Source organism: Acomys minous, assembly GCF_964271855.1.
Source record: "Acomys minous genome assembly, chromosome: 15".
Taxonomy (NCBI): Eukaryota; Metazoa; Chordata; class Mammalia; order Rodentia; family Muridae; genus Acomys; species Acomys minous.
In genome coordinates, this window is record NC_140497.1 from 80726715 (window position 1) to 80748998 (window position 22284).

Sequence of the window (22284 nt, forward strand, 5' to 3'; positions counted from 1 at the left end):
CCTGCACTCCCAAGACTTCTGTCCAGAGAAGGCTGTGTGCTCCAGAGAATTAACATGTGAAAAAAGCACTGCTTACATGCCGGGGAATGTTCCGGGACTGTGTGTAGTACATGACATAGGACGAGGACCCCGCCCCACCCCAGAACCATGTATGGGTCGGATCCATTAGACATCTGTGAAGCCTTGTTAGCATGGAGGGCCTGAGTGGAGGAGAAGCTCTAAGAGGATGTGGGAGTTGAAGTAGGAAGTAAACGGAGCCTGGGGAGTCAGTCAAGTGGGCAGGGGCTAGGGCAGGGTGTTCCAGTCAGTGCAGAGGTGCTCCTTGACTGGGCATGCTAGGAGCAGGGCACAGACATCAGAAATCCCAGAGCATGCACACTGCCTGGTTGGCAGGTGAGGTCAAGCGCTTGACAGCCTTGTGGCCTTTGATGTCCCTCTTTATTCACGGACTCCTGCGGGAAGCTACTGGACGTGGCTTTGCTGCTGTTTTTGGTTATTGGTTTCCCTTGAAGTCGCGTTTCCTGTAGTAGTTGCATAGTCCAGTGCCGGGGTTATGTGTGAGCCACCACATCTCGCTCTCCACTGGGAAGTTCTGCATATTCATTGCAGTGATCTGGAAAGTACTGGAAGGCGGGACCCTGAGAAGGAGGGTACTGTGGAGCTATTCAGGGGGACTGATGGTGCTACTAGTCAGTCTAGGGGAGCTGGTGCCCTACAGTGGAGAGAAAGATGATGGTGGGACTGTGACTTGGTGGGACTAATGAAAGTGTGTCCACGTTAGTAAGGAGTTAGGGATGTGAGGAATTACCAAGATGCCGAGGATCCTGGGCGCTGAAAGAGGAGGGGTTGCTTACAAAGTGTCATCCGTAGTGCTGTAGAATACAGGCTGAGCCGCACACAGGGTGTAGCCAAAGACTTCAGTGGCTACACTGAGCCTGAGACCGGGCTCTCCCTTAGGACAGTGAGAGGAACACGCTGCCCTTGGGAAGTGGAAGCGAAGGGGATGGAGACGGGATCTCTTCCCCTCAGGGTTCAGGGAGCCACGCAGAGGAGGAGGTGGAAAGAGCTGACAGATGACCCAGTCCAGGACTGACGGCAGGCCCGAACTCCTCAGAGACTGAGGCAGCATGTGCACAGCCAGGTGGGGTCCCTGGGATGGGGAGTGGACACAGCCTCCCACCCCTAAGCAAGGGAAGACCAGTTCTCTCCAATAGAGTGTCACTGGGTACCTCAAGCAGGCCCATGCAGGCCAGCTGGAAAAGAATTCAGTGGGATTGGTGTGTGTGTGTCTGTATGTGTGTGTGTGTGTGTGTGTGTGTGAGAGAGAGAGAGAGAGAGAGAGAGAGAGGTGGGAGAGAGAGAGAGAGAGAGAGAGAGAGAGAGAGAGAGAGAGAGAGAGAAACAGTGGAGGGGAAATAAATTGTATGAAAAATTTTTTGATAAAAAGTGGATGAGGGAAGATTAGGGAGTGTCTTGGAAAGAAGTCATTGAGAGATGAGGTGCGGACTTGGTGCCCAGGCCTAAGCACTAGGCACGACTGCATGGAGAACACAGGGGATACATAGATGCCAGCAAAGGAAGCGAAGGCCCGTGCTTTTTCCTTCAGGAAAAACAGAGCAGAGATAGAGGGCAGGTACAGAACTATTTGGAAAAGCAGAAGACAGAAGACCCTTGTGCTTGCCATGGGCCTTCCACTTTGTCAGTCAAACAGGGACTTAGAACCAAGTGAGTGCCAAAGGATGCTAGAAACAAGTTAGCTCAAGCCGAACACACTGGCAGGGGATCCTATTAAGGCTCAGGACGTTAAATGACCAGGAAGTGGCTAATGGATCTATCAAACACAGTGCAGATTCAGTTGGTCGCAGATCGTCACAGGCCACATCCTCCCGGTTCATAGGTCGAGGCAGTTGAAGTTTGTAAAGGGGTTTTAGCTCACAGAGTCCTTCGGCGTTGTCTACTTGCTCCTCATTATGTTCCTAGTAATAGCCAAGGGGGAAAGCAGCTGCCTTCTCACAGTGGGAAAGTAGATGTGACGTAACCGAGAAGTGGGGTAAGGCGTGCCTTCCAGTGTGAAGGCTTGATTAGGACGGGTAGAGAGCCTTCATAGAAACAACTGTGTGGAAACAGCCAGCAAGGACTTTGAGGAAGGTCAGCGTCTTCCAGACAGAAGGAGCTCCTCATAGTCCTCCCTCGTGTGACCTTCACAAGTTCCCTCTTGGGCCTTCCTGAGCGAGCGTGTCGAGGATCCGTGGGCTCTGCCACTATATGGGTGTATAGACATTAAACTGTCGGGAGACAAGGGGTGATACTGCGCCACTTAAAAGTCTTTTTCCATATTTGGGCTTTCTAAAGAACAGCCTGATGTTACTGCATGAAGTTATATGTCTTGTGTATTGACTTGAAGCAGTTCATCTTTGTTCATTTGTTTGAGACAGGCTTTCTCTGTGTAGCCTTGGCTGTCCTGGACCCACTTTGTAGACCAGGCTGGCCCTCAGCCTCACATCGATCTGCCTCTGCCTCCCCAGTGCTGGGATTAAAGGTGTGCGCCACCATGCCCGGCTTGCAAAGCGTCTTATTATTTTGAGAAATTTCCTGTAGAATATTATGAGCTATCTATGATCAACTCTATCTATACCACTGTAGTGGACTTTGCAATGCAAGCAGTCAGTATTTTGTGCACATCATAAACGTATCGGGTAAAGGCGTGATATTTTATTTATTTAATTAAAATGATTCTTTTTTTTTTTTTAACACCCTAGAGGTCTTTTATTTTCATGTACCCAGCATGCTGTGAATTCAGAGGTGTAGGCTTCTTTACATTGGTTCTTGACAAGTGTGCTCTGTGGAGCCTGCTGTCACTTCAGGTGCACAGGGCTGTATCTTTGTGCCCTCACTAATTAATGATGCTCTAGTGCTTACTCTGGTCAACAACCATTGACTCTCTCCACAAGAATCTTGCTTTACCCTAACAGCGCCAGCAGCAGGCTGGGTAGCACACACTCTTCCTGCTTCATCTTGGTATCGTTTATGGGGCATCCTTGTTAAGTATTAGCCAGGCCCTTAATGTCACCCTTCTCGCTTCTAGGAGACACATTTCCCACGCCCCTCCCCTTTCCCTTTGTGTTGGTCATTTTGGTGAATTCCTGGAAGATAAGCATCTTTCCTAGAAGGGAATGGGACAGTTCAGAGCAGTCTCAGAACGTGGCTGTGTAAAGATGTTCTAGCACTAATATACGCTAATAGAGGATATTTACTCTTTGTGTTTGCGTATGGACATATATGGGTGCCTTTTTGTAAAAGAGAGAGTTACATGTCCATTCATGACTCAGCTAATCACAGGGGTTGGCATTCCATCAACTTTTCTGTATTTGAAAACACTGTTTAAAAATATTTTAGTTCCGTGCAAGGAAACAGGTCATTCAGGATCTTCATACTCAGGTTCTGAGCCTCGATTTGGTTTTGTGTCTTGGGAAAATGACTGTCAGGTGCCTCTCTAAGCAAGGCTCAGCCCAGATGTCGCCCTTCACGGCTAACATATAAGGCGAGCAAGGGTCGCTCGTTGTAAAATCCCAGGTAGGAAGGTTGCTGAGAGTCTCCCCTTTATGAGACAGGTACTTTCACATGCGATTCCTTAATAGATTGGACATGCCTTTGATGGCAGGACCACTTCTCAGAGCTGCCACTGTCCCTGGGCCCTCAGCGCATCCAGCTCAAGGACTTCTGCCTCCTCACTGTCACACTCTGGTCTTCTACAGTCAGAGCTCAGCATGACATGCCCTCAGCTCCCAAGAGGACCAGTGGATCTGGATTTTCTGAGTGCTGCTGGATTAGTTGTTTTGATAATTTCCTTTTCCCACAAAAGGGTCAAAATTATTCTTCTAGTGATTGTTCTGTCTGCTTAAGAGTTTGTCAGAACAAGATTTTAGACTCTGTATTATTGTTTTGTTATTTTTGGTCTTTTCAAGACAGGGATTTTCGGGGCTGGAGAGATGGCTCAGAGGTTAAGAGCACTGGCTGCTCTTCCAAAGGTCCTGAGTTCAATTTCCAGCAACCACATAGTGGCTCACAACCATCTTTAATGAGATCTAGTGCCCTCCTCTGGCATGCAGGCAGAACACTGTATAAACAATACATGAATAAATCTTAAAAAAAAAAAAAAAAAAAAAGACAGGGTTTCTCTCTGTGTGTAGCCCTGCCAATGCTGGACTCACTTTGTAGACCAGGCTGGCCTTGAACTCACAAAGAACCACCTGCCTCTGCCTCCTAAGTGCTGGGATTACAGGCGTGTGCCACCACGCCTGGCTAGGTCTGTTTTAAACACAACGTTGATGTGCGCAGAATGGAGTTCAATCCTTATTTGTGTTAAATGCTTGTGAACTGTAAGGTTGCTTCCTAGCAGTGGTGGCAGTTCCCGTGTGTCAGGACTCTTGGCTGGCTGGCCGGGAGCTGGATGTGGGGTGCTGAATCCCATCTCACTGGCCAGAGGGCACCAAACACTGGCAATAGGATGAGGCCTCGCTGCCGTGCCATCCTCCTGTCCCAAGTAGGTTATTTCAAATACAAGGTGGTGCGGTGGGTGGTAAACATTTACTACGCTCATCTTGGACTTAACAGTTCACCTTAATATGTAGAAATCCAGATAAGGAAACAAGCTTAGACTGGGGCTCTTTCCTGGTTGTGGTTATTTTCTTTCACCCACTTACTGTCAGGTGGAGTCTTGTAGCAGCCATATGGGATGGTATGCGTGTGGAGACTAGTGCATGTGGAGACTGGTGCATGTGTGGTCAGGTGCATGTGTGGTCAGGTGCATGTGGAGACTGGTGCATGTGTGGTTAGGTGCATGTGTGGTCAGGTGCATGTGTGGTCAGGTGCATGTGGAGACTGGTGCATGTGTGGTCAGGTGCATGTGGAGACTGGTGCATGTGTGGTCAGGTGCATGTGTGGTCAGGTGCATGTGGAGACTGGTGCATGTGTGGTCAGGTGCATGTGTGGTCAGGTGCATGTGTGGTCAGGTGCATGTGGAGTCAAGTGCAAGTAGCACTCCCCAGAATTCTGCCTGTGGTACTCCTGTTTGCATGGACTGACATGTACTATATTTAATAGTCCTCATGCCTCGCACCTTCCAGATACCCACCTGGGTAACTTTTCTTTTCTTTCTTTCTTTTTTTTTTTTTTTTGACTCCTTTTTCTGATAGATTTACCACATAGGTTTGCATCCTGAAACAGTATGTTGTTTAGTTTTAATTATCATCAATTCTAGAGGGATGTTAATTCAGAACATGGCTATTCTGGCAAGAGATCACACTCAGAGATCTTCTAGGCCTGTGTAATCATCTGGAATACAGACACACGCTTAATCTCAGGAGTCAGAGGCAAGTAGATCTCTTGAGTTCAAGGGTAGCCTGGTTTAGAGCAAGTTTCAGGTAAAGAGGTGGTGGTACACACCTGTAATCCCAGCTCTCAGGAGACAGAGGCACGCAGATCTCTGAGTTCTAGTCAGTTCTCTGCAGGCAGTTAGATCGAGTATGTGAGTTGGGAGGCAGTGCAATGGAGTTGAGTTTGTGGCAGTTCAGTTGTGGAATTCAGAGGCAGTTGTTTTCCAGAGACAGGCTGAAGAGAGAACAAGCTAGGCACAGGTGAAGAAAGAATGAGCCAGAGAATGAGAAGGAGCCAGAAGATTAGAACAGATCGCAGGAGTTAGTTTGAGGCTAAGCAGAGCAACTCAGTCAGAAGCTGAGAGAAGCCAGATTGAGTAAATCAGCTGGGAGAGGAATTTGAGTGAGAACAGCTGAGTTCAACAGGACAGCCAGAACTAGAAAGGGCAAGCTTCCTCAACAGTAAGCCTCAGAGGCTGAAAACGGTCTAGGCCTAGACTAGATTGTACAGAGGCAGTAAATCTTGGAGATGACAGTCAAATCAAGCGAATAAAAATCACTTTTACAGGCAGGCATGGTGGTGCAGCATTCAGGAGGCAGAGGCAGGTGGATCCCTGTGAGTTCAAGGCCAGTCTGATCTATAAAGTGAGTTCCAGGACATCCATGGATACACACAGAGTAACCCTGTCTCGAAAAACAAACAAACAAACAAAAAACCAACAACAACAACCAAAAACAAACAAAAAACTCCCGAACCAAACCCCCCCAAAAGTTACTTTTACAATCAATATCCAGCCCTTAGTTTTAAATAATTATAAATGTTTTGCTAAGTTTGCTTTGCCCTGTCATTAGGATATGCAAATATTTGTTGGTGAATGGCTTGAAAATAAGCTGCAGATGTCCTGGACATTCACTGGGAACAGCCATATGCACACTGACTTGTGTAGCCCAGGCTGGCCTGGAAATTCACTGGAAACAGCCACACACACATACACTTGTGTAGCCCAGGCTGGCCTAGACATTCACTGGGAACAGCCACACTCACACTGACTTATGTAGCCCAGGCTGGCCTGGACATTCACTGGGAACAGCCACACTCACATACTGACTTGTGTAGCCCAGGCTGGCCTGGACATTCACTGGAAACAGGCACAGGCACACTGACTTGTGTAGCCCAGGCTGGCCTGGACATTCACTGGAAACAGGCACACGCACACTGACTTGTGTAGCCCAGGCTGGCCTGGACATTCACTGGGAACAGTCACACACACACTGACATGTGTAGCCCAGGCTGGCCTGGACATTCACTGGGAACAGCCACACACACACTGACTTGTGTAGCCCAGGCTGGCCTTGAACTTGCTGCATAATGAGGATAACCTTGAACTCTGACCCTCCTGCCTTTGCCTCCTCAGTGCTGGGGTTAATGCCTATCTAAGCACGTGTCTCTTAAGGACATCTTCCTGCATAGGCACAACACCGTCACAAGCTTCAAAACTAACAAGTCTTGGATAGCTGGCTGGCCACAGTGGCACACACTCGCACTTCCAACTAGTTGGGAGGTTGAAATGAGAGGGTCACTAAGCCCAGGAGCAGAGGACTAGTCTGGGCAACACAGACCCATCTTTTAAAAAAAACCCAGATCCATAGTCTGAGTTTCTTACTGTTCCCAGGATTTCTTTCAGAGCTCGCCTCCCCCAAATCAGGATCCAGCAGGTTCCTGCAGGTAGGCAAAGTTTTTCTTAGCTGATAGACTGTTTTTGCTTTTGCTTTTTTTTGATGGGATAAGAAAACGGTGATGTCTCCAGCGGAGCACTAATAAGATCTCAGGTGAAGTGCACATCTGCTGTCCCAGTCCTAACCAGTGTTTGAATGGAAACCGTCAGCTGTCGGAGCTTCTCCGTCATCCTGTTCCTTTAGCCCTTCAGGGATCTTCAGTTCTAATTTGGGATTTAAGACTTACATAAACGACACCATTAGCACGGTGCAATTTTAAGAATGACGTATATCTCCAGGGAAAGGTTACAGTGAGCCAAACTGTGGGGACATCTGAACAGACCCCAAGAGCAGGTGGAATTTAAATACTGCCATGGCAGAAGAGGGCAAGGCTGTGGCTGCCAGAAAGGCTGGGCTTGAGTTCATGGCGGTCGCCCTGGGTGGGTGTAACTGTGGCGGGTGAAGAGGCTAGAGAGGGGGGTTGCTGGAGGGGTTCACTGGCACCGCACAAACTGGCCGAGACTTTGTTTTGGTATCTCATTTCTGATAACTTCTGTATCGTAGCTCCACAAACAGTGGCTCAAAGCAACATAAACTTACTGCCTTTTAAAAAAATATTTACTTTGTATATAGTGCTCTGCCTGCATGTAGGCCTGCAAGGCAGAAGAGGGCACCAGATCTCATTATAGATGCTGTGAGCCACAATGTGGTTGCTGGGAATTGAACTCAGGACCTCTAGGAAGAGCAGCCAGTACTCTTGACCTGTGAACCATCTCTCCAGCCCCATCTTATTGTCTTATAGTTTGGTAGTCAGCACTCTGAAATGAGCTGGGCTGAACTCAAGGTGTCAGCAGGACTATTTTCCTAGAGTCTTTTAAGGGAAATTCCATTTCCTTGCTCCTCTGTCTTCCCGCACACGATGGCTTCTTGTCTCTTCCTCCATTCTCAGAACCGCTTGTGCTAACCCTCAGAGGCTCCTCAGTTCTCTTCCCTTGCGCTTATGTGTAACCCACAGGACAATCCAGGGTAACCTCTCCATCTTGAAGTTGGCTGCTTGGCAAATTTCATTGCTGTATTTTTCCCTTGCATTATAACATAATATCTTCCCAGGCTGGCTGAGAGCCTAATCTGTGTGTAATTCTAAACCATGTGGAACCGGGGGCATCTGACTACAGGTTGAATGTGTTGAGTGTACCATATTCTTTGCTACCCGGTGCTAGCCTGCATTCCTATCTTTTCACTGTCAGGAAGAATCTTAGCCCTCTGTGGGTGACTTTGTTTCAGAATCTGCAGTGATGCTCACTAAATTGAACACAAAGTGCTATGCTGTTAGTTCAGGTTGCTATAACAAAGTGTCACAGACTGGTCGAATTAAATAACAGGAATTTGTTTCTCACAGTTCTGGAGGCTGGAAGGCCACATTTCTGTCTGCTTTGGTTCCTGGTGAGGGCACTGCTGTCTTTACATGGTGGGGGGCGGGGGGAGAGATCATCTGTCCATGTCCCACAAGGGCATTAGTTCCAGTCATGAAGTCTCTGCACCTATGTGGCCTCTTAGTACTGTCACAGTGCCGTTTAGCAACAGGGTGTTGCCTTGAGGGAGGGGAGACGGCCCAGAGTATGGTCTTAGGGGAGGGGGAGACAGCCCATAGCAGGTACAGTCTGATGAGTTCTGGCCTGGTTTTCCCTGTGTAGCATCACTGCTGTTAAAATAACGAGCATTATCTGCTCCTGGGAGCTGTCTCCTGTCTGCTATTCTCTCCCCATCCCTCCATGCCACTGCTACGCTTTCTAATACAATAACTTAGGGTTACGTTTCCTGGGATTTTACACAAGTGGAACGCTACACAGGCATGTATGTACTCATATGCATGCTATATGTACATTTTGCATTTTGTCTGGCTTTTTTTTTTCTTTTTGGTTTTTCGAGACAGCATTTCTCTGCAGCCCTGGATAGCCTGGACTCACCTTTGTAGACCAGGCTGGCCTCCAAGTCAAGAGATCTGCCTGCCTCTTCCTGAGTGCTGGGGGTAAAGGTGTGCACCATCACCCTTGTCTTTTTCTGATTTTTTTAAGGCAGGAACGTATGTCTCTCATGCTTGCCACAACTCCATTGTGCTTTGTGCTTTGAATGACCTTGAACTCTGGCTCCTCCTGCTTCCATCACCCAAAAGCTAGGATTATAAGCATGTCCCACACCTTTCTAGTTAGTATAATTATTTTAAAGATACAGGTATACAGCCCATGTAGCAGTAGTTTCTCTCTCTCTCTCTCTCTCTCTCTCTCTCTCTCTCTCTCTCTCTCTCTCTCTCCTCTCTCTCTCTCTCTCTCTCTCTCTCTCACACACACACACACACACCACACACAAACACAGAGAGTGGGAGGGAGGGCAGCCACATACAATAGGATTCTTTCACATACAATACAATACTTTCATCTTCCCTGAGAAAATGCCTAGGAATGAAATGACCAGATCATCTGGAGATTATACATTTACTTTTCTAAGAAAGTGGCAAGCTTTTCCGGAAGTTGTTATCCTGTTTTACACTCCCATCAGCAGCATATTTCACAGTTTCCAACACCTGGTGTGTGTGTGTGTGTGTGTGTGTGTGTGTGTGTGTGTGTGTGTGTGTGTGTGTCTGTTGCCCAGACTGGCCTCAGACTCACACTGCTCTGGCCTCAGTCTGCTGGGACTTGGTTGGTGTGCTCTGTGCCTGCTTCGATTGCAGGTTTTGATTTCTGTCTCTCTAATGAGTAATAATGTTGAGCATCTTTCCCTGTGTTCACTTGCCATCTGTGTGTTGTTGTTGGCAGAGAATGTCTGCTAAAATATTTGCTTCTGGTTTGTAATTGTTGACTGTGTTCTTATGAACTTTGAGAGTTGAGATGACTGTCAGGCTGTAACTAACAGTGTGATTGACAGAGGCCTTCTTCTAGCTATCTGGCTGTCATCAGCCATGTGATTGACAGATGCCTTGTCCTAGCTGTCAGGCCATCACCAGCTATGTGATTGACAGATGCCTTGTCCTAGCTGTCAGGACATCACCAGCTGTGTGATTGACAGAGGCCTTGTCCTAGCTGTCAGGCTGTCACCAGCTGTGTGATTGACAGAGGCCTTGTCCTAGCTGTCAGGCTGTCACCAGCTGTGTGATTGATGGAGGCCTTGTCCTGGCTGTCAGACCATCACCAGCCATGTGCTTGACAGAGGCCTTTTCCTAGTCTTTGGCTTGTCTTTTCATTCTCTTAGCAGTGTCTTTCAAAATAATTTAATGAATTTTGTTTTCTTTTTCCTTTTACGGATCATGCTTTTGTTACCATATTCAGGAGGCATCTTCTGGGACCAAGATTAGAGATTTTATGGAATTTTTAAAGTTTCATTGTTACTTAAGTGTTATATATGTTGTAAGATCTGGGCCAAGAAGATGATGGTGATGATGATGATGATGATGATGATGATGATGACGACGACGACGACTGTTTGCAGTTACTCCAGCCCTCCCTGCTGCATTGTCTTTCCAGCGTTGTTGAGAATCAGCTGAGCACATATGTTCCTTCTGCACTCTGTTCTGATGAGTTTGTCTTTTGCTTCAGAGCCACACAGTCTTGATGACCAGCTTCATGAGCCCCCCTGCACACGAGCGCTGGCTGTCCTTTCTTCTTTCAGAGTTGCTTTGGCTCTTCTTGTCCTAACATTTTAAAGTTAGACTAAATTTCTGCTCTTAAGGCATGCCTGTCGGCTGCTTTTGGGCTCAGCGTTCCTGTGCAGACTGATTTGGGGCACATTTAGAGCTGTGTAAACTTGGGTGCTCTGCTGATTTACCTCTCACTTGTGAAGTGGAAGTGATTACTTCCTTTGGTGATGGTACAAGGAAGTGAACCAGGACCCGTGAAACATCTCACTCCCGAGGTCCAGATCCAGTTTCACTGTAGGAGCCAGACTTGCAGGTGATCAGGTCCATCATTCTTGGCTTTCAGACATCAGTAGAAGACTTTTTTTTTTTAAAGGCAAGAGTTTCTCTACATTGTCCTGGCTGTCTGAAGACTCAGTAGGTAGACCAGACTCAGAGATCCGCTTGCGTCTGCCTCCCAAGTGCTGGGGTTAAAGGCATATGCCACTACACCTGGCTAGCAGACACATCTTTATTTGAGCTTTATAGTTGGATAAGAAACGTACTCCTACTCAGAAGTCCTCATTTTCCCTAAGTACAGCGTGGGTCCCAAGCCAGGTGACTTAGCTATAGAGGTCATCTGTCACAAGAGCAGGTGACAGCTTGTTTTAGTGTAGCAGAGTCATAGGTCATAGCAGAGCCAGCAGAGTTAGTTCATTCAGCATGTCCTTGCCCAGTGCCAGCTCCTTGCAATCAGGAGTGGTGCCTGTGGTCAGCACTTTCTCTCTGAGAAGGACCTGGACTAGTAACAAATACATACTGGCAAACTGAGAATTCTGGAAGCGCAGTTGAAGACTGGCTAACCTGGAGCTGGGAGTCAGAGAAGACGATGCTAAAGAAGTGGCCCTGCAGGTGACTTCAGACCATGTCCCTGCAGGAGCTGGCTTGAGGCGTAGGGCAGGCAGGTTAGAAACAGGAGAAGGAGCAAGAGAGGGGTGGGTGTAACTTTACACTTCACACAGAGACTAAGCATCTGCACGCAGGAAGAGAGGAGGACAGGTGAAAAGTGGGGCATCGGGGAGCACGCCCAGAAGATCAGGGTCCCCTTGCGGAGACAGCCTAAACAGCACGAAGTGATTTGGCTTCACCCTGGTGTCTTTTGGCAGGGGAGCGATGATATCCGATGTGTGGCTTTGCACAATCGTCTTGGCTGCAGTGTGCACAGCAGGTTCGAGTGGGCAGACAGGAGGCTGAGGCTCAGGGCAGAGGGTGATGCCAGAAGGGCTGATGATGGTAGAAGGAAAGCCGAAAGGTGGGCTCACTGCAGGCCGAATACGTACCCAAAAGATGGGTGGCCAGTTTTGTTTTGTTTTGTTTATGTAGTTTATTTTTATACGCTGGAGTCCGTTCTGGGGCTTGAACCCAAGTCTTCGGGCCTGCTTGACACTCACTTTGACCTACTGTGCCATCTTGCTCTCCAGAGGCTGAGTTGCTGGCTGGAGCCTAGACTGATCAGTTCCCTGTTTTGGCTGTGGCTTCTCCAAAGCAGAGAACAAGGAAATAGGCAGCAGGCTTGGTGTAGAAGAGGTAGGGGAGTCGTTTCTATTGCAAACCCGGTGATATTCATGGAAGCCCGGATGTGGCAGGAAATTGAAGCTAAGGGTACAGGTCCCTGGTGTGGAGACACGAAAGGAAAGCTGTGTGCACGCTCTGGAATTGTGGGCTCAAGATGCAGAGATGTTTGAGCATTGTTGTTAACTACGGGCTTGGCAAAAAGCAGCTTTCATTTTGCTTTTCAAAAACCATTCAAACCTACTCAGCATGCCTCAGTGAGGTAGCCGCTTGGTCGTTTGAAGCGTTCTTCATCTTCTCCACTGATGGCCTTTCAAGGCCACCGTCTTTGTAACAGAGGGTCCGTATTGGGCTTTCAGTTCTGACGTTTGAGTAATGCTGGTCTAATGTACAGTCTTTGAGAATTATCTTTTATGCTTTAGTTAGGATGAAATGTGCTTCTCGAAGAGGTGTATGCTAAACCCAGATCTCAAGGAACGCAGCTGAGAGCGAGCCGCACACAGGCAGGGAGGTGCTTCAGCTTCATTTCTGTTGCTGGGGGGAAAAACCCTACAACAAGCAATGTTGCTAAGAGAAAGAGGTTTTTTTTTTTTAGTTTGGACTTCTCAGTCCATCACGGGCAGGAGTCCTAGAGAGCTAACCCCATACACAGTCAAGAGCAGAAAGAAGCAAACGCACTCATGCTGCCTGCCTGCCGGCTAGCCAGCTTTCTGTACTCTGAGACAGATCAGGCCTGTCTTAGTTACTGTTCTGTTGCTGTGATGAAAAACCTTGTGTAGAGGAATGCTAATGCAGAACGTGGCTGCTCTGGCAAGAGATCATATCCAAAGACTCTCTAGGCCTGTGTGATCCTGCTGGAATCCAAACTATGCCTTTAATCCAGGAGTCAGAGACAAACACATCTGAGTTCAAGGCCAGCCTGGGAGAGAGTGCATTTCTGGTAAAGAAAAGTTTAGGTCCAGGTGTGGTGATACATGCCTTTAATCCCAAACAATGAAGGTAAAGTTAGTTTGTAGAAGGAAACACCTATTTTGTGTGTGTGTGTGTGTGTGTGTGTGTGTGTTTGTTTTTGACAGGTTTCTCTGTGTACTCCTGGCTGTCCTGGACTCACTTTGTAGTCCAGGCTGGCCTTGAACTCGGAGAGATCCACCTGCCTCTGCCTCCTGAATGCTGGGATTAAAGGCATGTTGAGGTCTTTGATCCACTTGTGCAGGGTGATAGATATGGATCAATTTGCATTTTTCTGCATGTAGACATCCAATTAGACCAGCACCATTTGTTGAAGATGCTATCTTTTTTCCATTGTATGGTTTTGGCTTCTTTGTCAAAATCAAGTGTCCATAGGTGAGTGGTTTATTTCTGGGTTTTCAATTTGATTCCATTGATCCACCTGTCTGTTTCTATGCCAGTACCAGTTAGTTTTTATTGCTGTTGCTCAATATTCCCCTAGAAGATCTGTTATTGTACAGGATTGTTTTATCTATTCTGTTTTTTTTTTTCATATGAAATTGAGAATTGGTCTTTCAAGGTCTGTAAAGAAGTATGTAGGTATTTTGATAGGGATTGCATTGAATCTATAGATTGGTTTAGGAAAGATGGCCATTTTTACTGTGTTGATCCTACCAATCCACAAACATGGGAGATCTTTCCATATTCTGATATCTTCTTCTATTTCTTTCTTCAGAGACTTGAATTTTTTTCCAAACAGGTCTTCCACTTGCTTGGTTAGTTTACACCAAGATACTTTATATTATTTGTGTCCATTGTAAAGGGTGTACTTTCCCTAATTTCTTTCTCAGTTTGTCATTTGTATACAGGAGGGCTACTTATTTTTAAAAAATTAATCTTGTGTCCACCACTTTGCTGAAGGTGTTTATCAGCTGTAGGAGTTCTCTGGTGGAATTTTGGGGGTCACTTATGTACACTACCATATCATCTGCGAATAGCGATACTTTGATTTCCTCCTTTACGATATAGATCCTCTTGATCTCCTTTTGTTGTCTTATTGCTCTGGCTAGAACTTCAAGTACTATATTGAAGAGATATGGAGAAAGTGGGCAACCTTGTCTAGTCCCTGATTTTAGTGGAATTTCTCTGAGTTTCTCTCCATTTAATTTGATGTTGGCTATTAGCTTGCTGTATATTGCCTGTATTACGTTTAGGCATGTGCCTTGTATCCCTGATCTCGCCAAGGCTTTAAACATGAATGGGTGTTGGATTTTGTCAATGCTTTTTGGCATCTAAGGAGATGATCCTGTGAGTTTTTTCTTTTATTTTGTTTATATAGGGAAACACCTATGTTTGAAAGTGATGCCTAATTGAGAGGCAGAAAAGGTGAGGAATCAGAGAAAGATTTGACAAAATAAGGGCCAATGGAGGGGGGGGATTGAATAAGAGAACAAGCTGATACAGATCAAGACAGAACAAGCCAGAGAACAAGAAGGAGCCAGAAGATTAAAGTAGATTGCTGGAGTTAGGTTGAGGCCAAGCAGAGCAATTCAGGGGCCAAGAGAGAAGCCAGATTGAATAAGTCAGCTGAGAGAGGAGTTTGAGCCAGAACAGCTGAATTGAACCAGCCAGCTATGAGCTCAGTAAGAACATGTAAGCATTAAGTGTCAGAGGCTGAAAACATTCTAGGCCTAGGTTAGATTGTACGGAAGCTAGAAGCTTCCAGGACTAGGCCTAAGTTAGCAGAAGAAGGTAGCTAACCTTGGAGACAATTGAAAACAGAGAATAAAACTTCCTATTACACCATGTTCAAGGCAGCTTATAAAAGAAAACATTTAGTTGGGGGTGTCTTATTTTGGGTTTTATTGCTGTGCAGAGACACCATAACCAAAGGCAACTCTTATAAAGGAAAACATTTAATTGGGATTGGCTTACAGTTCAGAGGTTTAGTCCATTATCATCATGGTGGGAAGCAGGGCAGCACACAGGCAGACATGGTGCTGGAGAAGGAGCTGAAAGTTCTACATCTTGACCAGAAGGCAGCAGAAGGAGACCGTGTGCCACACTGGGCTTATCTTGAGCATAGGAGACCTCCAAGCCTTCACCCACAGTAACACACTTCCTTTAACAAGACCACACCTCCTAATAGTGCCACTCCCTATGAGTCAAATACTTAGTCTCTGGGGGCCATACCTATTCAAACCACTGGGGGGGGGATGTGGAGCATAACGTTTCAGAGGGTTAGTTCACAAACATCATGTTTGGGAGCATGGCAACGGGCCAACATGGCGCTAGAGCAGTAGCTAAAAACTTTATATCCTGGTCCTGGGGTAGCAGGCAGAAAAGAGAGAGAGCAGCTGAGCCTGGCAGGGGCTTCTGAGACCTCAAAGCCCACCTCCAGTGGCACACCTCCTAATCCTTCCCAAACAGTTTCATCAAGTGGGGCAACCATGCATGTAAAACATAAGAGCCCATGGGGATCCCCCTTAAGACCACCACAGGGGTCCACCTTAGGCACTGCTGCTGCCTGCAGTGGTCTGAGCCCTCCCACGTCAACCAGCAATTACGACAGCCCCCAGAGACATACCCATAGGCCAGTCTGATCTAGATAATCTCTCACTTAAATTCTCTTTCCAGCTTATTCCAAGGTGGGTCAGGGTGACAGTTAAACCAGCCAGCACAGGAGGCGAGGCCGGAGCACGGCCCTGTCACTGCCAGCTATGCCCAGATGCGCGTTGCAAAAATGTTGCTGGTTTGAGGAGAATGATTTGAATCCCAGCCCAATGGTTCTATTTCCAAGCGGAAACTCGAGCCCTGCTCCCTTGGGGTCACAGGGTTGGCCGTGTGTCAGACCGTTCAGTTAAGTCTTGGTAGGGTGGATTCCGCAGTTAGAGAGTCACTTCTGTAGTCACCGTTGGCATCTCTACCCTCCCACCTCTCCGTATCACTGAAGTTAGAAAGAGTAGCAAGAAAAAGCAGCGCTCGGTCCCATCGCTGAGGAGTTAGGCGATCCCACTCTCTGGCCACCGGCGCACAGATTCTGTTTGTGTTGATGTCAGCCTCCTCGCTACCAGCCAGCACCTCTCTGTTTAAGTTGTTTTGCGATCATGCCTGTCTCATTGATGAATTTTGGCACAGTGACACACCTAATTTTTATAGTTGTTTATAACAGAGTTGCATCTGCTAAATTGAAGTTTTATTTTTGCTTTATGAAGTTTGAAAATATAGCCTAAAAGCTAAGTTTAATTTGGAAGGCCCCCTGGGGGACGGGAAGACTTGGTTTATTTAATCCTAGTAGCTTAACTACCTGATTGAATTTGCCACAGCCTCAGGATTATAGTGGATGTAGGTGCAGTTAAAACAGTGGTGAAATTCACCAAAGCTTTGGCGCTGACCAAGGTTGAGTTGTTTCCTGGCCTGACCCCTCTGCTCAGCGCTGGTCTTTGTCTGTTAGCAATGTGCCTCTTTCCTGTTACTGGCTCCCTGTGGTCTCTAGATCACTCTCTTTACTGAAGATTGTTGGTTGCAGGAGTATGGCGGGCTAGGGCGAAGTGATGTAAATGCGGGAAGGCTATGTCAAAATCCTAACAGCGAATTCCATGGCTGTTCCCACAAGTGCCTCGACCACCCCATCCCTCGGGTTCTCTGGTGGCTTTTGTCACAGAGACCCTGAGCTCCCATGGCCTACAGCACAAACATGGCACTTACATGCATGCACTCTTTAAAAAAAAAAGATTTATTTATTTATTTATTTATTTATTTATTATGTATACAGGGTTCTGCCTGCATGTACACCTGCACACCAGAAGAGGCAACCAAATCTCATTACAAATGGTTGTGATCCACCATGTGGTTGCTGGGAATTGAACTCAGAACCAACCTTTGAGTCTTAGCGCACTCTTAAGAGTCAACTTAGGTATCAAAGTACTTAAATCTGACAACTAAAGTAACACTTTTAACCACTGTTCATCTGTTGGAAAAATACAGTATCCATTTGACCTGCTTTGCTGGGATCTCATAAAAGTGATGGATGTTAAAATCCATGTCGCTACGCCCAGCAAAGAGTCTTCTTCTTGTTGATCCTAGGATATTAGTCAAATAAAGCCAGACCGAACCGGCTGATTAGAATCTAAAGAAATTACCCTGTTCTTCCAGCTGATAAGCAAACAGTAAATGTTTGGTTCTGTCGCTAAATACCTGGCTTAAGAAGTAATCTGAGCTGTTCCTATGTCTTTTGTTTAAGGCAATCCTTTATTCTGGAATTTAACCAAAGATAATAAAGCTTACTTAGCAAGAAACCATGGCAGTGCTTGCACATTCCACATGGGCTAGTAGTAGTGTCTTTGTCTTAGATTATGCAACTAAGTTTTGGCACACCAAGCAATGAGAGAGTGCACTGGCAAACACGCACTGCTTAAAAGAATAATTTGGTGCCAGGCGTGGTGGCGCACGCCTTTAATCCCAGCACTCAGGAGGCAGAGGCAGGTGGATCGCCGTGAGTTCGAGGCCAGCCTGGACTATAAAGTGAGTCCAGGGCAGCCAAGGCTACACAGAAAAACCCTGTCTCAAAAAACAAAAACAAAAAAAAAAAAAAAAAAAAAAGAATGCTTTGCTCCTGGAATCGTAGTATACACCTAAAACCGAGCACGTGGTAAGTCAAGGCAGGAGGATTGGAGTTTGAGGGACTACAGGGGCTACATGATGTGTTCCAGGCCAGCCGGGGGATGCTCAGCGGCCTCATCTCGAAATTATAAAAACATATATATTAATATGTTGCAAACAGTTCTCCTTTTTAATTTTAGGAAACAGATATTGATGACAGGTATGGAGATCTCGATGCCAGAGGAGACTCTGATGTTCCTGAGGCCCCACCATCCTCAGACAGGACCCCCGAGATTCTCAAGAAAGCCCTGTCTGGACTATCTTCAAGGTATGATGGGTGAGGGCAGATCCCTTTGCTGTTCATCCTGGCGCAGTTTGTGCATAATGTTTGGCTTTTTGTGACTTTGGGACCGGTGAGAGAAGAAGGCTGCAAGGCAAGACATCCTGACGGGCTTCACCAGTGCCGTTATTTAATGCTTAAACAGTGTGAAGTGTGAGACAACCAGTGCTGATAGGTCAGCTGGTGAAGGTTACAGGAACAACCCAGGCTCCTGGGTGTGCTAGTGAAAAATCTATATTGTGTGTTCTCCAAATGCCAGAAGAAAGAAGTAATGTATAGTCCTTTCCTTTGATGATTATGCATATGTACATGTGTGTGGGCGAGTATATACATACATGTGTGCATATGGTGTGTGTACATGTTATTGTGGGAAGTGTTCGTCTGTGTGCGTAGGCCAGAGGTCACCATCATGTGTCTTCCTTGAGCTGCTCTCCAATTACTATTTTTTGAGATAGGGTCTCTCAAAGAACCTGTGGCTCATTGACTTGGCTGGAATGCCCCCCCCCCTCCACCCCTCCGCCCCCGTGGTGTGCCACTGAGCTAGGCTTTAAGACGGGTGCTGGAGATGCAAACCTAGTCCCTCCCGCTTGCTTGCCAGGGCCTTCGCCGCCTGAGCCATCCATCTCCCAGCCCCCAGGATTTCTTTCTTTAACCGAATCTAAAATTACTGTCTAAAACCCAACAACATCTCACCATTGCATGTTTTGCTATTTTAAAGTGTTCTCAGCCATGGGATTTCAGCAAATCCCGGCTCACCCTGCGTTGTATGCTTTGGTAACTTGAATCATAAAGTTTACAAAAGTGAAGGAAATGCTCAGCTTCATCCACATTAACACGAGAAATGATACATGACCACAGGGCGTCACCAACATCTGCTTATTCCACCACTCAGGAAGAGATGTAGAAGAAGCACAGAGGCAAGAACGTTCTGGAAGTTTCCGTGCTGTGGTTTTATGTGATATCTTCTGACTTCTTTCTGCTTGGTGCCGTTCTGAACGAGAAATGATGAGTCTCACTTGTGACCAGTCACAGCCCACCGTCGCACCACCTCTGAGTTTTGCTTGTTTGCATTGGGTGACAGCCATTCTGAAGATATAAAGGAGACTCAAGCTCAACTCAATCTCTCTCCTACCTTACCCTCACACCACAGATCACTCCTGCGATCCCTCAGTGTGTGTATGTGTGCGTGTGCGCATGTGCGTGTGTGTGTGTGTGTGTGTGTGTGTGTGTGTGTGTGTGTGTGTGTGTGTGAACATTCTTATCAGAAAGTAGGTAGTTCTATTGAGGGCACCCACTGTTCTCTTCTTTAACACTGTCTCCTGGAGTCAGCAAAGGTGCTAATGGGCTGAGGCACAGGGCTGTACACACTTCAGGCAAGAGTCTCATGGGTTCCCAGTGACCCCTCATTAGGCTCAGGTGAGAGCAGCTCACAGGGCTTGAAAGGCTTAAATTATAAACAATGTCTTAACAGACTTTTGACAAAACTGCCAAAGAAATACAGAGGATGAGATCTGCATGTCCCAAGTGTGGGCGTCTGTCCCTTTGGAGTTGGAGGCACCTTCCTCCTGAGATGTGGATGAATTCTTGCCCACTTTTTTGGACCACTGCTTTTAGCTGCCAGAATTCTCTGTGCCTTATCCTTTGGGGGTTCAGGAGACTTGATGACGCAGAGCTGTGAGTGGATAAGCAAGGCCTCTCTAAGGGTAGAGTGCTGAGCAGGAAAGCCAGCACGGCCTTTCTAGTCAGAATCTTCTTGTCCTGTGGACTGCATGCCTTTCTCCTGATATACGATAAGACTTTCCTCAAATGATGGTCTGGTCCTCTTCCAGGCAAGACGGATTAAGAGTATTGCTTTACAGCCAGCTCTAAGACTGAAGGAAAATTAGAGTACACATTTAGTTTCTGTGACCCACCTAAGAGAAGGAAAATGCTAGTTTCTGTGGCCTGCCTTAGAGAGACAAAAGGGAGCGAGCAAAAGAGGGCAGGCAGAGGCCAGCGAGGAGGAATTTTGCTTTTTGAAGTCTGTGTCTGAGGCCTCACCTGGCCCAGCGTTAATCTAGTCTTTGAGAAAATAAAGACTGTGGGAGGTAAGCCTGGAATTGTGGTTGAAGATGGAAAAATCTGTAACAGTATCATACCCATATTAGACTAAACTATTTTAAAGCGGTTTTCATGTTTGTTTGTTTGTTTTTTGTTTTGTTTTGTTTTAAACTGATGGAACAAAGAGGTGCTGTCTTATTGAAAGCACTACTATGATCTTAATAGTTTTTTCCCAATTCTTTCCTGACCTAGTCCAACTTTTGTGTGTGTGTGGGAGGGGAGACAGAGAGACAGAGAGAGGAGAGACAGAGTGCATACTTGTGTGTTATATAAATGCATACGTAAGTGTGCGTGCACTAGTTTGATGCTCCGTACTAAGGATGCTGAATTCCCGTGTGTCAGTAGGATTCTTCCTTGGTAATGACTTTTTAATATAAAACAACAACAGCAAATAATAGCAGCTATTTATTGAGCTACACTGTGTCTAAGCATTGTTGTCAGCACTTAACACGTACGGATATATTCTCACAGCAGTCCTGCTACACGGTTGTGTGTGTGAGTGTTGCAAACAAGGAACCCGAGGTAGAGAGAGGACATGAGCTCAGACCCTGTGGTGGGCACGGTGAATCGAGGCCTTGTTCCTAGCTGCCCTCTGTCACGAGGGAACGGTTCTGGAAACCAGAAAAAGATGTTGTGACACCACGCGTGAGAGGCTTGCTTAGGGAAGCCAAAGCAGTAGACAGTCTGTAGAGACTGCATGGGTGTGCCTGTGCAGTGTACACTTTGTTGTGGAGACCGTGTTGTGGAGCCTTAGTTTGTAGGTATTAAGGCTCTCACTGTGTAAGGGGTTTCTGGGCCACAGTGAGGAACTCTGACCCCCAGAACATAGATTTGTAGGAGTGGTGCATATTCTCAGACCCTCTCCTGCACATGCGTGTGCATGTGTGCAATGCAGACATGGGCTTGTACTCTTCTTACCTTCTGTTTTCATTTCATTCTGTGCTAGGTAGACACAATCGCTCCCATCCTTAAATACCCTCAGGCACACTTTAAACCGAGGCATCCCATTGTATGGGCATAGTACAATTCTCTTACCTGTGAGGGGCATTAAATTTGTTTCCAAATTTTCAGAATGAAAACATCTCTATATGAAGCATTTTTCTCTGTAATAGCCTTTTCCTAGAAACCCATGAGTTTGTTAAAGTGATAATTTTCTTAAAGAGTGGAACTGCTTGGCCAAGGTTCATGCTCACTCTGAGCCCTTACTCTGGGACCCCTCAAAAACAACAAAAAAAAGTGCTATTGAAAGTGTGATCATCAGCCAAGCAGGTTGGTGTGTGCTGCGAGGGGTGTGTCTGTTAGCCAGGCAGGTGAGTGTGCTACAAGGGGTGTGTTTGCTAGCCAGGTAGGCTTAGCTTCATCTCTCAGTGAGTCTCTTCTGGCAATGTGTGGCAGTGTGTGGTGTCAGCCGGATAGCTGCTGCTGGCAGACAGGGGGTAGAGAACAGGTCCGCACAGCTCAGCATCATAGGGAGGCTCTCACAGCAGAGTGAACTGGTCCAAGCGTTGTTAATCAACAGAAACCCTGGAAAGATCTAGGCGAAACCTACCAGTACTCTTGAACTTGGTATTGCTGTCGCCTCTCTCTGAGAGCCCACACATTTCCTGTCCACCTCTGTTCCAGGCTGTCTCCAAACGCTTGCTCCCCATTGGGTGACAGATCCTGCGTGCTGTGCAGGCCGCCTCTTGTCCTCATCTTAGTCTTAAGTAAATTGCACAACCATGCAAGTACTTGATGACTCATTACGATTGTGCCTCTAGGAAAATAATTAAAACATGCCATTAGCTTCTGAAACAAAACCTCCTTACCGCTTGTATTAATAGCTCGACTGGGATTTGATCAGTGCGTAACCACTTAAAACTATTTGTTATTGTTGTTGGTGTTTTCCCGGGCCGTATGAGGGATTGAAGCCGGAGCTCAGGTGTGCCAAGCCCAGTGGCCTCTACTACTGAGATGGTCACTACGAGACTCAATACAGACAGTCCATTCCATTTCAGCCCAGTGACTTCCTGCCCTCCATGCCA

The 22284-nt window shown here is 46.7% G+C and overlaps 1 protein-coding gene across 1 annotated transcript in view; it reads left to right on the plus strand.

Moving 5' to 3' along the window:
- Positions 1-22284, plus strand: part of CDS1 (CDP-diacylglycerol synthase 1) — a 79623-nt gene that overhangs the window by 2478 nt on the left and 54861 nt on the right. The window contains exon 2 of the mRNA XM_084759754.1: positions 18021-18148. Within this exon, the coding sequence (XP_084615880.1) occupies positions 18021-18148 (128 nt within the window). The remainder of the gene's footprint in view (positions 1-18020; positions 18149-22284) is intronic.